General features: G+C 35.2%; 1 protein-coding gene across 2 annotated transcripts in view; it reads left to right on the plus strand.

The window, feature by feature from the left end:
• ORC5 (origin recognition complex subunit 5) overlaps positions 1-18,701 on the plus strand; it is an 80,357-nt gene that overhangs the window by 22,178 nt on the left and 39,478 nt on the right. For both annotated transcript variants that reach the window (XM_036892480.2, XM_057504424.1), the window contains 3 exons: positions 118-248; positions 12,631-12,679; positions 12,768-12,858. In XM_036892480.2, the coding sequence (XP_036748375.1) occupies positions 118-248; positions 12,631-12,679; positions 12,768-12,858 (271 nt within the window). The remainder of the gene's footprint in view (positions 1-117; positions 249-12,630; positions 12,680-12,767; positions 12,859-18,701) is intronic.

Genomic DNA, 18,701 nt, shown 5'->3' on the forward strand with positions numbered 1-18,701 from the left:
ATTTCATAATAGTTATATTCCTTAATTGCTAGGCCTGTGTGTTTACTGTTTTAAATGTTTGTTATAAAATACTATGCCATGTTAATCATTGTAAGTTCATTTGTGTCTTGTGAACAGGGAACCTTCAAAAGATCCTGTCGCATGATCATCCTCCAGAGTATTCTGCCGATTTCTATGCTGCCTACATTAATATTCTCCTGGGAGTTTTCTATACCGTCTGCCGGGATTTGAATGAGCTCAGACATCTGGTGAGTAAGCATTCTGCTTTAAAAAAATGTACATCTCGTAATATTTTTCCATGTAGAAATGGTGTGAGATAGGTAGAAGCTGAACATTTATTCTGGAAACTTGGATATGGCCTTTAGAGGCTAGTATACAGTAAGAAGGTAGAGCCTGTGGGTAAGTATAAATTTGATCAGAAAACTTTCATTCATTTTAGTTACTTCCTTTTACTCTTCCTTAGGAGTGATTTTGCTGTTTTCTCTAATTGAAGAAAATGTAGAACTCCATTAAAATCAAAATAAAGAGTAATAGAAAGGAGGTGTAAGAACTTGAGCAATTTTGCATCTCTGTTAATTTTCTTATAACATTTTTTTTTCAGGTTTTATGTATGTACTAATAGTGTTCTGGCATTAGATGAACTTGATGAACTTGAATATTGTCAGAAGTCCTAATTACAGGTTTTTTCCTAGCCACTGACCTTGAGTTAGTAATCTTTATCTAAAGCATCACTTCTAATATTTATATAAAAGATCACTTAAAAATTTCTTTTATAACAATAGAAGAGCTTTTTTAATATTTCACAGGTAGTTTGGAAAATGATCATATTTACTTTAATTTTTCTTTGATCTTTCTACCTTAATTGTGGGGATGTGAGAGGAGGAGGCAAAAATATCTGGTTTCTCTTTTAGAAGACCTCAGTTAATACTTAAGATCTTATCTCAATGTAACAGAAAAAAGTAATATATTAAAGGCTGCAAAGCAGTTATTTTCAAAGGAAGAGATTCTAACACATTTTCTTTGCTTTGAGAAGTGTTACTTAGAGGGATTCACTGTGTTTGAATGTCATTTAAAATTGTGTTCTATTTAGTATGTTTTTAGAGGCTTTAGATTTTAGGCCTCTTCTGATTTCAATATAGATTTCAAGTATCTTCTGAGTAGGAGAAAGAACCCAGAGGACAAGCTGTTCTAGTTCAAGTTCATCACTAACATCTCTCCAGAAGTCAACTGCCTTGGGTTCCTGGCACCAAAGGGAAATGACAATAGACGGGCTTACAAAGCAGGGAGAGAGAGAGGGGTGGTCAGTGACCGTCCTTGGGTGAAATAGAGTTGGGAACAAATACTCATCTTTGTTTGTCGGGAACAAACTCTCTTTCCTAGGAAATGACCTGCAGTTACCACTCCTTAGCGCTAATGTCCTTGAATCTTGTGAGAATCTTTACTGACAGCCATTTCAAAGTAGATTAATAAAGTACAAGAAGGAAGAACTATTTAGGGAAACTGTTTCTAGGAAAGAAATGTAAAAGGAGAAATAATATATTTAAATATGGTATTTTACAAAGTCCTTTGAGTTTAAATGAGAAATAGTTTTATTTAGGGATGGGGTTGCAGGTTTTTTTTTTTTTATTATTGCGTCATGTTCATAAACTTGAAGCTTGAAGTATGGTTTAAGCATTTACTGCTACCAGTAATACTAATCAGTATAAGAAATGATCTTTAAGCACTGGAGAAGAAAACAGCATATTGTTATTTTTCTCTGTATTTAGAACATAGGATAATAAAGATAATTTCCCTTTTTTCTTCAAATGGATACTGTTATCTGTTTCAAAGTTCGTAAGTTGCATATTTCTTTAAAGTTTAATAAATCACCCACAGAAGATTCATTCAGGCATGTTTCTCTGTATGTGCACACATCAAATTTATTGCATTTCAAACCCTTTCCCTCTCGATATCATAATTATCTTAGAAATTACTCAGGTAAATGAATTGCTTAACCAGAGCTTATTAATCTTTTAGAGTGCAATTCTAAGTTTCTGATGCCTATTTCTGTTGTTTTGTTTTATTTGGCTTTGTGGCTAGTGACATAATGACTAAGAAAAGGTTGTCAAATAATTGAAGTACATATGGTAGAATGAGCAAAGGGCTTAATATTAAAAGACCTTAGCTCTATTACTTACCATGTGTGTCATGTGGAGTATGATACTTAATTTTCTGTACTTCAGTTTCCTCATTTCTACAGGGAGACCAAGATTTCCAAGAATACATAACTCAGATTATTTTTATGAGTATAAAATGAAATACTGTATTAAAGGCTCACAAATAATAAATATCTAAAAGATGTTAGGTGATGTTACTGATAACATTGTCATTTGAATAAATATCTTCCCTTTAAAATACAGATAATTCCTGGGAGTATCATTTACTTTTTCTGAGTTATTTTACTTAAATAATATTGCTGTTTTTCCTTTGGCCAGGACCCAGCAACTCCTCGGGAATAGAATTTTTGCACTTATTTCTGAGAATGGGGCTATGTATATTTGAGGAGAGGGAGGAGTAGGTACTGGGCAGCAGGATAGTGAAGGGGGCGGCACAGAGATGCTGCTAAAGTACAGGTATTCTCCTGCTGTCCCCCACATAATTCAGCTGTCTCGCATGCCCAAGGTAATTTTTATTTCAAAGGGTCATGATGTTCTCACATCTCAATTTTGTGATGTATTTTTTAAACAATTTTTGTTTTGATGAGGAAGAGATTGTCAGAATTCTGAAATGTTTGCAGATCTGTTTTTTAGCTGTCAGTGGACTCACGAAAACAGTATACACTAATGTGTTTCTACACATGTTAGTTATTTTTCCTTATTTACAAAATGATTGTATGCTAGGGAAAAATGGTCCTTGAGAACTTAAATGATTAGATTATAAAATTTTGTGAATAAAGAATCTTGGGGTCTGGTTCCAGAGCATATGCTCATAAGCACTGTACTACACTGCCTCTTAAATAATAGCCAACTTCACTGAGTACTTATTGTATGCTGGGCCCTGTTCTAAACCTTTCATCAGTATTAACCCAATTCTTTTTTTTTTTAATTTTATTTAAATTTTAATTTTTTAATTAAGGTATTATTGATACACACTCTTATGAATGTTTCATATGAAAAACAATGTGGTTACTACATTCACCCATATTATCAAGTCCCTACCCATACCCCAATGCAGTCACTGTCATTCAGTGTAGTAAGATGCCACAGATTCTCTATTTGCCTTCTCTGTGCTATACTGTCTTCCCCATGACCCCCCACACCATGTGTACTAAGCATAATACCCCTCAATCCCCTTCTCTGTTCCTCCCTCCCCACCCGCCCTCCCAGACCCCTCCCCTTTGGTAACAGTTAGTCCCTTCTTGGAATCTGTGAGTCTGCTGCTGTTTTGTTCCTTCAGTTTTGCTTCATTGTTACACTCCACAAATGAGGGAAATCATTTGGCACTTGTCTTTCTCTGCCTGGCTTATTTCACTGAGCATAATATCCTCCAGCTCCATCCATATTGCTGCAAATGGTAGGATTTGTTTCTTTCTTATGGCTGAATAGTATTCCATTGTGTATATGTACCACACCTTCTTTATCCATTCATCTACTGATGGACACAGGTTGCTTCCATAGTTTGGCTATTGTAAATAGTGCTGCAATAAACATAGGGGTGCATATGTCTTTTTGAATTTGAGAGTTGTATTCTTTGGGTAAATTCCAAGGAGTGGGATTCCCAGGTCAAATGGTATTTCTATTTTTAGTTTTTTGAAGACCCTCCATACTGCTTTTCACAATGGTTGAACTAGCTTACATTCCCACCAGCAGTGTAGGAGGGTTCCCCTCTCTCTGCATCCTCACCAGCATTTGTTCTTCTTAGTCTTTTCAATGTTGGCCATCCTTACTGATGTGAGGTGATATCTCATTGTGGTTTTAATTTGCATTTCCCTGATGATTAGTGATGTGGAGCATCTCTTCATGTGCCTGTTGGCCATCTGAATTTCTTCTTTGGAGAATTATCTCTTCATATCCACTTCCCATTTTTTAATTGGTTTATTTGCTTTTTGGATGTTGAGGCATGTGAGTTCTTTATATACTTTGGATGTCAACCCTTTATATACTTCGGATTTATCCCTTGTCGGATATGTCATTTACAAATGTATTCTTCCATACTGTAGGATGCCTTTTTATTCTGTTGATGGTGTCCTTTGCCGTACAGAGCTTTTTAGTTTGATGTAGTCCCATGTGTTAATTTTTGCTTTTGTTTTCCTTGCTTGAAGAGATCCGTTCAGGAAGAAGTTGCTCATGCCTATATTCAGGAGATTTTTGCCTATGTTATCTTCTAAGAGTTTTATGGTTTCATGACTTACATTCAGGTCTTTGATGCAGTTCGAGTTTACTTTTGTGTATGGGGTTAAACAATAATCCAGTTTCATTCTCTTGCATGTAGCTGTGCAGTTTTGCCAACATCAGTTGTTGAAGAGGCTGTCATTTCCCCATTATATGTCTATGGCTCCTTTATTGTATATTAATTGACCATATATATCCGGGCTCTCTAGTCTGTTCCATTGGTCTCTGTTCTTGTGCCAGTACCAAATTGTCTTGATTATTGAGGCTTTGTAGTAGAGCTTGAAGCTGGGGAGTGTAATCCCCCCAGCTTTATTCTTCCTTCTCAGGATTGCTTTGGCTATTTGGCGTCTTTTGTGGTTCCATATGAATTTTTAATGATTTGCTCTAGTTCATTGAAGAATGCTGTTGATGATTTGATAGTAATTGCATTGAATCTGTAGATTGCTTTAGTCAGGATGGCCATTTTAACAATATTAATTCTTCCTATCCATGAGCACAGGATGTGTTTCCATTTATTGATATCTTCTTTAATTTCTCTCATGGGTGTCTTGTAGTTTTCAGGGTATAGGTCTTTCACTTCCTTGGTTAGGTTTATTCCTAGGTATTTTATTCTTTTTGATGCAATTGTGAATGGGATTGTTTTTCTCATTTTTCCTTCTGCCAGTTCATTGTAAGTGTATAGGAATGAAACAGATTTCTGTGTATTAATTTTGTATCCTACAACTGCTGAATTCAGATATTAGATCTAGCAGTTTTGGAGTGGATTCTTTAGGGTTATTTATGTACAGTATCATGTCATATGCAAAGAGTGACAGTTTAACTTCTTGCTTACCAATCTGGATTCACTTTATTTCTTTGTGTTGCTAATTGCTGTGGGGAGGACCTACAGAACTATGTTAAATAACAGTGGGGAGAGTGGGCATCCCTGTCTTGTTCCCGATCTTAAAGGAAATGCTCTCAGCTTCTCACTGTTAAGTATGATGAAGGCTGTGGGTTTATCATATATGGCCTTTATTATGTTGAGGTACTTGCTCTCTATACCCATTTTATTGAGAGTTTTTATCATGAATGGATGTTGAATTTTGTCAAATGCTTTTTCAGCATCTATGGATATGATCATCAAGTGGTTTTTGTCCTTCCTTTTGTTGATGTGGTGGATGATGTTGATGGATTTTCTAATATTGTACCATCTTTGCATCCCTGGAATAAATCCTACTTGATCATGGTGGATGATTTTTTTAATATATTTTTGAATTCGGTTTGCTAATATTTTGTTGAGTATTTTTGCATCTATGTTCATCAGGGATATTGGTCTGTAATTTTCTTTTTTTGTGTTGTCTTTGCCTGGTTTTGGTATTAGAGTGATGCTGACCTCTTAGACTGAGTTTGGAAGTATTCCTTCCTCTTCTATGTTTTGGCTAACTTTAAGGAGAATGGGCATTCTGTCTTCACTATATTATGTTTGATAAAATTCAGTGGTGGAACCATCTGGTGCAGGGCTTTTGTTCTTAGGTAGTTTCTTGATTACCAATTCAATTTCATTGCTGGTAATTGATCTGTTCAGATATTCTGTTTCTGGGTCAGCCTTGGAAGGTTGTATTTTTCTAGAAAGTTGTCCATTTCTTCTAGGTTATCCAGTTTGTTAGCATATAATTTTTTCATAGTATTCTCTAATAATTCTTTGTATTTCTGTGGTGTCTGTAGTGATTTTTACTTTCTCATTTCTGATTCTGTTTATGTGCATAGACTCTCTTTTTCTTGGTAAGTCTGGCTAGGGGTTTATCTATTTTGTTTATTTTCTCGAAGAACCAACTCTTGCTTTCATTGATTCTTTCTATTGTTTTATTCTTCTCGAATTTATTTATTTCTGTCAAATCTTTATTATGTCCTTCCTTCTACTGACTTTGGGCATCATTTGTTCTTCTTTTTCTAGTTTCGTTAATTGTGAGTTTAGACTGTTCATATAGGATTATTATTCTTTCCTGAGGTAGGCCTGTATTGCAATGTACTTTCCTCTTAGCATTGCCTTCACTGCATCCCACAGATTTTGCAGTGTTGAATTATTGTTGTCGTTTGTCTCCGTAAATTGCTTGATCTCTGTTTTTATTTGTCATTGATCCATTGGTTATTTAAGAGCATGTTGTGAAGCATCCATGTGTTTGTGGGCTTTTTCATTTTCTTTGCGAAATTTATTTCTAGTTTCATACCTTTGTGGTGTGAGAAACTGGTTGGTACAATTTCAATCTTTTTGAACTTACCATGGCTCTTTTTGTGGCCTAGTATATGATCTATTCTTGAAAATGTTCCATGTGCACTTGAGAAGAATGTGTATTCTGCTGCTTTTGGGTGTAGAGTTCTGTAGATGTCTGTTAGGTGCATCTGTTCTAATGTGTTGTTCAGCGCCTCTGTCTCTTTATTATGTCTGATTGATCTGTCCTTTGGAGTGCATGGAGTGTTGGAGTCTCCTAGAATGAATGCATTGCATTCTATTTCCCCTTATAATTCTGTTAGTATTTGGTTCACATATGTAGGTGCTCCTGTGTTGGGTACATAGATATTTATAATGGTTATATCTTCTTGTTGGACTGACCCCTTTATCATTATGTTATGTCCTTCTTTGTCTCTTGTGACTTTCATTGTTTTGAAGTCTATTTTGTCTGATACAAATACTGCATATCCTGCCTTTTTCTCCCTATTAGTTGCATGAAATATCTTTTTTCATCCCTTCACTTTTAGTGTGTGTATGTCTTTGGGTTTAAAGTGAGTCTCTTGTAAGCAGCAAATGGATGGGTCTCGTTTTTTATCTATTCATTGACTCTGTGTGTTTTGATTGGTGCATTTACATTTAGGATGATTATCAATAGGTATGTACTTATTGCCATTGTAGGCTTTAGATTCGTTGTTACCAAAGGTTCAAGGTTAACTTCCTTACTGTCTAAGAGTCTAACTTACTTCACTTAGCATGCTATTACTAACACAATCTAAAGTTTCTTTTTTTCTCTTCCTTTTTCTTCTTCCTCTATTTTTTATATATTAGGTATCATATTCTGTGCTCTTTGTCTATCCCTTGATTGATTTTGGGGCAGTTGATTTAATTTTGCATTTGAGTAATTAACTGTTCTACTTTCTTTACTGTGGTTTTATTACCTCTGGTGACAGCTATTAAACCTTAGGAACACTTCCATTTATATAGCAGTTCCTCCTAAAGACACTGTAGAGATGGTTTGTAGGAGGTAAATTTTCTCAGCTTTTGCTTATCTGGAAATTGTTTAATCCCTCCTTCAAATTTAAATGATTATTTTGCTGGATGAAGTGTGCTTGGTTTGAGGCCCTTCTGCTTCATTTCATTAAATGTATCATGCCACTCCCTTCTGGCATGTAAGGTTTCTGCTGAGAAATCTGATGATAGCTTGATGGGTTTTTCTTTGTATGTGTTATTATCTCTCTCTGACTGCTTTCAATAGTCTGTCCTTATCCTTGATCTTTGCCATTTTAATTATTATATGTCTTGATATTGTCTTCTTTGGGTCTCTTGTGTTGGGAGATAATGTGCACCTCCATGGCCTGAGAGAGTATCTCCTTCCCCAGATTGGGGAAGTTTTCAGCAATTACCTCCTCAAAGGCATTTTCTGTCCCTTTTTCTCTCTCTTCTTCTGGTATCCCTATAATATGAGTATTGTTCCGTTTGGATTGGTCACACAGTTCTCTCAATATTCTTTCATTCTTAGAGATCCTTTTTTCTCTCTGTGCCTCAGCTTCTTTGTACTAGTCTTCTCTAATTTCTGTTTCATTTATCGTCTCCTCCACTGTCTCTAATCTGCTTTTAATACCTTCCATTGTATGTTTCATTTCTGATACTGTGTTCTGTAGTGATTGGATCTCTGACCAGAATTTATTTCTGAGTTCTTGAATATTTTTCTATACCTCCCAGAGTATGTTTATGATTTTTATTTTGAAATATTTTTCAGGAAGATTCATGAGGTTGATTTCATTTGACTCTTTCTCTGGTGTATTTATAATTTTGCTTTGAACCAGGTTCCTTTGACTTTTCATATTTGTATGTGGCACCCTCTAGTGCCCAGAAGCTCTACTCTTTGGAGCTCCTCAGCCCCTGGAGCAATGGCAGGGTTCGCAGGGTAGCGGTTTTGGTGCCTTGGGGGAGGAAAGAGCTGTTTGCTGCTTTCCAGCTGCTATGCCTGTTTCCACTGACAGAACCAGTGGGCCGAGCACACAGGTATAAGCCTCTATGCTTTGTGTTTGTAGCTGCTGTAGGCGGGGTTTCCCTCTAGCTGGCCTAATGCCAGGGCAGGGTTTGCCAGGTGCAGGCTGTCCGGGAGGAAGGCACAGCCGGCTGTGTATCACAGAGGGGGTTCTTGGAACTCCATAGCCAGCCAGGGGGTGGAGTGCCTGAAGATTGTGAAAGTTCCCAACCTGTTGGGCAGAGGGGACCCAGACAATTTTGTCTACCCATCCTTTCTCCTGAGCAGTAAGTTCTGTGCAATCCTTGCCTGTTTAGCAGCCCTCTCGCTGTTAGGACGTCTCTCAGACTCCCTGCCTTTCTTTTGTCCCAGAGCAGCCAGATATTGATCCCTGCTTTCCACAAGTGGCTGGAATCTCATTCTCTCCAGGTATTCTGCCTGTCTTAGCTTTCCAACCCCCCTAATCAGGAGAGCACCATGAAAGCACCATGAAATACAGTTTTGTGCTCCCAGAGCACATCTCCAGAGCTAGGTGTTCAGCAGTCCCAGGCCCCCAGTCCTTCCCTGCTCCATTTCTCTTCCTCTTGCCGGTGAGCTGGGGTGCGGGAAGGGCTTGGGTGTTACCGAGTCATGGCTTTGTTACATTACCCTGTTCCCATGAGGTTTATTCTTTCCTCCAGGTGTATGCAGTGTGGCACAGCCCTCTTTCCTGTTGCTCTTTCAGGATTAGTTGTATTAATTATATTTTCGTATTATATGCGGTTTTAGGAGGAAGCCTCTGTCTCACCTCTCACACTGCCATCTTTTGTCTCTAGCTATAGGATTTCATTTTATCCCACTGCTGATAATGTCCACTTTATTCATTTGATTAAGGTGGTATTTTTTTCCCTTTGTAATATGTATTTGTAGGAGGTAGTGTGAAACCTTGTAAATATTTTCCTCCTCATTAGAATCCCAGAGTCATTTTTTCATATATGTCTGGTTCAGATAACCTGTTTTAAGATAGGGTGATTACCAGGGTGAGTCTTACCTACTCACATGTGCCCTTTAAAAGTGGAGAGTTTTTTTGTGACTGATCAAAGAAGCCAGGGATTTGAAGCATAATTTAACTTTTCTGTAAAATAGGGATGATAATGTCTATCTCGTAGGATTATTTAGAGGGTCAAATGAGTTAATACATATAGAGCACTTAGAATAGTTAAGACCTGGCACACAGGAAGGCCTCACTACTTGGTGAAATTCTTGTAAATTAACATTAATGCAAATGTTCTCAGTTCTGATTTTTGTTCCTCTAATATTTCAGAAATAAATATTTGTATTCTTAAAAAGGAAGAACAGTTCAGAAATTATTTCTACTTGACCTTGGAATATGTTTTTATATTTATACTTCAAAATGTGTGTTAGCTTTCTATTGCTCCATAACAAATTAGCATAAGTTTAATTGCTTAAAACAACACTCATTTATCAGCTCACAGTTCTGTAGGTCAGAATTCTAGGCACTGTGTCGATGACTTCTCTTTGGGATATCGTAGGTTAAAATTAAAAGTTTTGGCTGAACTATATTCTCATCTTGAGGTTCTGGGGAAAACCGCTTCCAACTTCATTCAGATTGCTGGCAAAATTCAGTTCCTTGTGGTTATAAGAATGAGGTCTGAAGCTGTCTTACTGGTGTTCAGCTGAGAGCCTCAGGCCTGCTGGACACCACTGACAGTCTTTGCCACGTGGTCTTCTCCATCTGCAAGCCAGCACAGTCATGTGAAATCCTTCTGAAACGCCTCTCTCTGACTTCTGTGACCAGCCAGAGAACACTTTCTGCTTTTAAAGTGCTCTTTTGATCAGGTCAGACATGTCTAATTATCTCTTTACTTTTATTTTCGCATAAATAGTATAATCATTGGGGTGCTAATTGCATCTATAAAATCCTTTCAGAGTAGTACCTGAATTACTTTTTGGTTGAATAATTTGGAGGAGGTATGTGTATACCATGGACTGGGAATCTTGAGGCCTATCTCAGAATTCTCCCTACTATAATATATATGTATCAGGTAGTTTTCTAACAAATAATTTCAAATACAGTAAGGAAGCCTTGCTGAAAATCTCAGTGAGGAAGAGTTAGAAAAGCTTCCAAAATTGCCTGTCCTATCTTGTGGCGAGCTAGTTGCTATTCATAATAGATTGTTGTCCTCTTAAAGTAATCCAAATTTTTCTTTGCAATGTAAAGGAAGTCTCTCTGTTTCACCAGAATCAGGTTTTGATAACATGGTGTCCCTATTGGTTTAGAAGTGAATGCTCAGAATATATCACAAATCCATGGTTGTAAATTCAAGCAGTGGTATCTCTGTGTGTCTGTAGACAATTATATTTTGCTTCTGTTCCCTCAGCTTACAAATGGGCATATAATAAAAGTGAAGTTGTCAGGAAAAAAAGCCATAACAGGTGGCCATAATTACCTCTTGATAATTATGCTTCTGTTACTATTATGAGCATGAATATTTCCTGTGTGCATAGTAGTTTCTTAATGAAGTTATGCCTCTTTTCCCTTCTTCCCGTTTCGTTAATACAACTAGTGATGAGTAAACGGTATGCTTGAAAATTAAGGAGTAATGGGGAGATAAATGAAGGACTGTATAGTGGTAGAGAAAGTTCATAAAAGAAAATCATCTAAAATTATTTGTTGGGCCTTGGAATTATTCTTGTAATTTTGTTAGCGCCCTTTTTATGTTCATCCTCTGGGTAGTTGGCAGGACAATTTAAAATACCAGTGGGCTTAAATTTGGATTTTGCTATAAATAAACACAATACACAAAAGTGAGAATTTGCTTATGTTTGGGGAGTAGTATAGGTGAAATGGGCATAGTATTGGAGAGCATATTTCGATGTTAATAACCAAACTTGTGAAAAATTTTTTGTATTAAGACAGAGGTTCTGTTTGTAAAATTCTATTTGTTAGTAAGACTAGGTTTTATAGATTTACTTTAATATAGAGATTGTATTTGAACAATTAAAATACTCATAATCGTGTAGTTTTTATACACTCAGTAAGTTCTTGTGGATGACATGGGGAAAACACTAATTTATTAAGCTGGAAAAATTGTCTCCTAATATTATCTCACTGCCTTTTTACTATTTTGTAAATAATCAATGATATATGTTAATGTTTGAACCAAAAAAAAAAGTATACTTTTATTTATCAAGTTGTTTACTAGTCACTACTAACATTATGACACCTTAGCGTTATTAACTAATGCTTAGATCTGAAAATCTGAAACAGTTAAGAAACTTGGCTTCTCTCTACTTAACATTAGCAGAGTTTCCAAGATTTTTCTGCTCTAAACAGTTGCTTTTTATGAAATTTAATAGGAAAAATTTTTAAGGTTTTGGTTCATAAGTTCTCTGTATAGTTGTACATTATTCAATATGAAACACTTGAGACCAGATGAATAAATGACAGCAGCATGTTTTTAAGAATTTGCTTAAACTTTCTTTCAGTAGAATCCAGTGTTGAATCATGGACAACTATAAAGTAATTATGATTAGTTAGTGCTTCTCAGACATTAGCATGCATAGAATTCCTAGGGAGATTGTTAAGACAGATTCCTGGACCTCATCCTCAGAGCTGATCTAGTTTGCCTGTGATAGTGCCAAGATATTGGAATTACAGTCTCAGCTAGTGCTGTCAATCACATTTGAGTGTAGAGAACTAGATTATGTGTGAGAACATTCAAACCTTGGCAAATAGCAGGTTATTTAACTGAATGTTTTATTGTCCTTTATGACCTAATTAGTGACCTAAAATTACAAATTATACTTTGTTAAATTACTTTATATCCAGAGGTTAATACATAAGGCAGGATTTGGCAAATTAAGAAATATTTTATATATTGCCTTACTGTCATTATTCATATTTGCTGTTTTATTATTATAATAATAAACTCTAATAATATTTTGCTTGAGTAGTTCTATTGAAATAAAATGGCCTGAATTCTAACAAAAATTTTATTTGAAAAATAATTCCTAATTGTGGTAAATTTTTTCTCTCCTCTTCCCCCATTTATTTACAGGCAGTACTTAATTTTCCTAAGTATTGTGAACCTGTGGTAAAAGGAGAAGGTAACTATGTTATTTTACTTATTAATACTTCTTTTGAAAAAATTTCTGTAAAATCTAAATTACTGGTATTTTCTCCCCGTTGGGGTAGCCAGTGAACGTGATACTCGCAAACTCTGGAGAAATATTGAACCTCATTTGAAGAAAGCCATGCAGACTGTTTATCTAAGGGAAATATCAAGGTAATTTTCTGTTTAGTATGTGTGTTTTTATCTTTACTTGGGATATTTATGAAAGGATACATGTATACCTTCACATGGAAAAACTTTTGAAGTTGAATCATTTATTATTTTGGGGGAGGACAAATAATTTTTAACTAGTGTTTTACACAATTTGAAACACGGCATATATTTAACAATTGCTAATTTTTAAAAATCAGTTACAGCTTTGATTTTATATTTATGATAGGTATTTGAATGATATAATGAAAATTTGATTATTAAATGTATAAACTAAGTCATTACCTACATTTGTCTATTACTAGAATTTCATAGTAATGAAACTTCTCTGGAGACATAGTGGCACAAAGTGTAGTGGGAAGAACAGGGTTTTTATTTCTAGCTCTGCCATTTTCTTCACTCTGTAGTCTTAGCAAGTCACCTAAAACTTCTAGCCCTTGGCTTCCTCCTCCTAACAAACCTTAGAAGATTTAAATAATATATGTGAAAATGATTTTGAATTATAAAGTGGTTAAGCCTATTTTACAAAGTAATACAGGAAATCAGAACATCAGTGCTATCTGCTTTTCTCACTTTGTAATCACTTTTGTTATTTTTCTCTCATAAATACTTTAAGTAGTTACTGTTCTTTACTAACTTTGCTTTTAGTTTCATTAGCTCATGAAACTATTAATTCAGGTAAAAATTTAATAGGTTCTGAATAAGTAGAAACATTGCAAAGGTACTATTATTCCTCTTTCCAGTCATAAAAGGCATTTGAAGAGGATTTTTGGACATCACAGAATAGAAAAACTTGTAATCTGTCCTTTTAAAGATAAATTTGGATGCTTGTTAATATGACTCTTCAAAAATAAAGGACTTATAGTTCCCCGTAAGATAATGATGACCAGCTAAATCTTCTCTCCACAAGAACAATGAGAGCAAATAAAATCACTCATAACCCTTGCATGCCATACAGATAAAGTCTATAAAGTTGACTACACACTTCAAGTTATATGTAAATAGTGAAGTAAACAACCAAAGCCAGCAGAGCCAGCTCTGGAGCTCATGCTGAAATGAAAAGTTAAGCAAAGACTGCAAGGAAACAAGACGACAGTGAGGGCAGGAGGTAGGGTTGACTAGTAGGGGTAATATACATCTGAAATCATCTCCAGAAAGAGAAAGTCCAACCCTGAGTGGGAAAATATTGAGAAAAAAAGAGAACTGAAGGATTAGAGCTCTGGATACTGGAGAATCCAAAGTAAATGTTGTAAGAATATATAGGACAAGATTTAGCATGGTAGTCTTGGGAAAGTACAATTCCTGACTGGATATAGGGAGGGAATTTGGAAGGACATGGCATCTCCTGGAGGTTGTAGTGAAGACAGAAGCAAGGGGTGGAAATTAAAAATAATATCCCACCACCATCAAACAAAAAGAGAATGGCAAAAGCAGAAAATCAGCCAATCCCTCCCCATCACAATGGCAGTATATATTAAAGGAACTGCACTTGATTATTACAGAAGAAAGCATTTTAGTATTAAGTCTAACAAGTTGACCCAAACCTTTATTCCTGCATTCACAGAATCATATTTATTTTTTGATCCAGGTGAACATTGGGCATTTCAAAATGAAGACAAAACAATATAGAAAAGCCATAAAAAGGTATTCTAAGGAGAAACAGAAAATGTGAATAAAAGCACTTTAGCTAAAGAAAATTACTCCTTCCCACCCAAAATAAAGAAGACGAAGATTAACACAGTTCTCCAACCTGATTTACATTTTAAACAAACATTTTCAGATATGAAAAATACCTTTAAAAAGAAATCCAACTCAGAATAAATGGACAAAGAGCAGGAGGACGTGAAACAAAAATTGACCAAACTTAGGAGCGGAATTTAGGCAAAAGTAATCATCTCAATAATGACAATGAAATTTAAAAATAGCCAAGGGGGAGTAAATTCAACAGAATATAGTAAAGGATATCAAGAAGAAGACTAAAACAAGTAAGAGGTCCAAACTAAATAGATAAAAATAATCTAGAAGAATGTAATAAATGTGACAGGCAAAGAAGATTGAATATATGTATAATTGGAGTTCCCAAAGAACAAATAGAAAACTGGGTTTGAATCAAGATCTAAAACTATAAACCAAGAAAAACTTCCCAGAAGTAAAAGATCTGGCTTTACCTGTTAAAGGGTTCATCTTTTCTTTGACCCAGAATGGTTGATTCTGAGACTCTCCTAGTCTATGCTTTGTAACAAATTAGTAGTTAACACAATACACACTTATCTTACATTTACAGATGTCAGAAATCTAATATGGGTGCACAGGGCTGGATTCCATCTGGAGGCTTTTGGGGAGGATCTGTTTCTTTGCCTTTTCTGACATCTAGAGGCTACCTGCATTCCTTGGCTTTGTGTTTCTTCCTCCACCTTTAAAGCCAACAATGTATCATTTTCTCTTTTCTCTGACCACCTGTCTTGTTCTTAGAAGAATCCTTCTGATTAGATTGATCCTACCCACATTATCCAGAATAAGCTCCCCATCTCAAGATCCTTAATTCAGTCACATCTGCAAAGTCTCATGCCACATTAAGTTACAGTCATAGCTTCCAGTGCTTCAGGCATAGGTATCTTTAGGGGACTGTCACTCAGTTTACTGCAGAGTTTCTTGTACTTTAGCTTTAAAAATTAAATTTTAAAAAATCTCTGAGTTTCCAGGCAAAAAGATAAATCACTTACAAAGGAAAAGTGAATCTGTAATAAAAAAGACGAGTGGATACCGCTTTCAAGAAACTCAAGGAGAAAGGAAGTGTAAAGCAAAAGATTTTATATCAAGTATCAGGTCTCTAGGAACAGCTTTAAACATGTGAGAACTCAGGGAACACTACATTCACAGAACATTTCCGAAGAGTCTTCTAGTGACAACGTTGGTGCAATAGAGATGACTAGGGAAATTTTGGCAAAAGGATTGATGATAAGCACTGAATTTAATTAATTTGAGCTCAGAACAAAAATGAAAATGGGAAAAGGGTAGAAAAATATTGTGTAAATATTGCATGTTCAGACATGGTAGGAATAACACAGTTGTTAATACATTTTAAGAGGAGAGAGGAAAGTAGAACAAACTCAGTGATTATACAGTTAAAAGATGGGTGTCAATAATTTAGAAGCTAAAACTTTTTTTTTAAGTATATGTCTCATATCCTTTCTTAGCCCTTTCACCTCCCTAAAATTATATAATTTTTGGCTTGTCCTCTTGTATCTTTTAAAAAAATTTTTCATATATTTTTGTATATGTGAAGATATCTTCCTTTTGCAATTAATATATAATCTGTAACATGTTTATTTCATAAAAGGTATAGAACAAAGAAATGAACATTGCTAATCTGATGCGTTGCTGAGGCATTCTGAAAACCTTTGTTTCTAATGAGTGAATTGCTAAATTTCTGTATGTGTTTATTTTCTTTTTTGAATAAAAATTTTTGATAGTTAAGGCAGTTTACATTTTTGTCCCAACTAGTTAGTTACCTTTATAGTCATGAAATTTATAATGCCCATAGATGCATTTTTTCTTGCAATGTCTCATGAAGGATTAGTGAGACTTTACAATAGTGTAATGGAGAAATGACATTGTAAGCCTGGTGATAATCCAGTCCATTTGAAAGTGTTCAAATCACATCAAAGTAAATGACTCATCTGTTTTGTTTCCACAGTCCCCCTGAATCCCATTCACCCACATATAATAAAATTTACTAAGTCAGAAAATAATAGTCATATATTTCTTATTTCCTGAGATTTAATAATTGAGATAAGCAGAAGAAAGAAAATAGAAGTCCTAGATGGCTGGATCCTGACTCAGCAAGCTGTTTGGAATACATGTTGTTTTTATAGCTTTAATGAGCAGTTTGGACGAATTATGAAAAAGACTCCAACCTGCTCCCTGATTTATCTTAAAATTCTAGCCTATTCAACATCAATTAATATAACTATTATGACTCTGAATCACCTCTGGGCCTTGTTAGTTTATATATATTTATTTAGAACATGGACAGACTTTTTAGTCAGTTCTCAGTTGAAACTCTGGTTCCACCATTTAGGATATTTGCAGCCTTAGTCAAATTAGTTAAATTCTCTGACTCTCAGTTTTGTCTTTTGTAAAAAAAGAAAAATGATGCTATCTATAAATTCATGAGGATTGAATGGGATATGTTAAGGGCTGGGTTTACAAAACATTAATAAGTGTTAGTTTCCTCTCTTCCCTTTAAAGACGGTCAATTTTCCCTTTGTTATCCTTTGCGAATTTAACAATATTAAATAGGTAATTGCTGTATAAGAAAATTTTACCAATTTAAACTCATGAAGTGTAGTAATAACATTGTAACTGATAAAATTTTTATTTGCTTTCATAAGAAATAATGAATGTAAAAATACCTTATAATCTGAGAACCACTATTCAACTATAAGATGGAGGAAATTATCTATTTTGAAAGTCATCTTATTGGACTAGGTCTGCTCTCCGCTTAGGCTGCCAGTAGCCTATCACAATTTCCCATATTACTGTTTTTAAGCATACCTGCCTGAAACTAAAGGTTTAGTTCCAGACCACGTCAATTAAGTGAATCTCTCAACAAAGCAAATCAAATGAATTTTTGATTTGCCAGTGTGTATAAAAGTATGTTTATATTTTATTGTGGTCTGTTAAGTATGCAATAGCATTATGTCTAAAAATCAATGTATATACTTTAATTTAAAAATACTTTATTGTTAAAAATATTAAGCATCATCTCAGCTTTCAGCAAGTGATCTTTTAACCAGTGTAGGGTCTTGCCTTGATGTTGAAAGCTACTAACTGATCAGAGTACTGGTGACTGAAGGCGGGGTAACTGGCAATTTCTTAAAATAAGACAACAAAGTTTGCCACATCATTTGACTCTCTTCCTTTCATGAATAATTTCTCTGTAGCATGTGATGCTGTTCAATAGCATTTTACCTGCAGTAAAACTTTTTTCAAAATTGGAGTCAGTGTTCTCAAACTATGCCACCACTTTATTAACATAAACTTGGTTGCTTTCATTTACTTCACTTAGTTGACATCATTTCAGCAATCTTCACAGCATCTTCACCAGGAATAGATTCTATCTCAAGAAACTTCTTTCTTTACTCATCCATGAGAAGCAACTCCTCCGTGAAGTTTTTACTGTGAGATTGCAGCAATTCAGTCACATCTTCAGACTCCACTTCTAGTTCTCTTCCTGTTTTCATCACTTCTGTAGGTACTTCACTGAAGTCTTGAACCCCTCCAAGTCATCCATGTAGGCTGGAATCAATTTCCTACGAATTCCTGCTACTGTTTATATTTGACCTCTTCCTGTGAATCACGCATATTCCTAATAGCATCTAGATTGGTGAATCCTTTCCAGAAGGTTTTCAATTTCCTTTGCCCAGATCCATCAAAGGAATCACTATTTATAGCAGCTATAGCCTTACAAAATGTATTTCTTAAATAATAAAACTTGAAAGTCAAAGTGACTCCTAGATATATGGGCTGCAAAATGGTTGTGTTAGGAAACATGAAAACAGCATTCATCTCATTGTACATCTCTGTAAGAGTTCTTGATTGACCAGGTGCATTGTTTAGCAATCATATTTTGAAAGGAACTTTTTTTCCTTATAAGTAGGTCTCAACAGTGAGCTTAAACTGTATTCAGTGGGCTTAAAAATTACAACCATGTTGTAAACAGATGTGCTGTTATCCAGGCTTTGTTGTCCCATTTATAGAGCCAGACAGAATACATTTAGCATAATTCTTAAGGGCCCTCAGATATTCAGAATGGTAAGTGAGCATTGGCTTCAACTTAAAGT

This window comes from Manis pentadactyla, chromosome 7, assembly GCF_030020395.1.
Source record: "Manis pentadactyla isolate mManPen7 chromosome 7, mManPen7.hap1, whole genome shotgun sequence".
In the NCBI taxonomy this organism is placed as follows: domain Eukaryota; kingdom Metazoa; phylum Chordata; class Mammalia; order Pholidota; family Manidae; genus Manis; species Manis pentadactyla.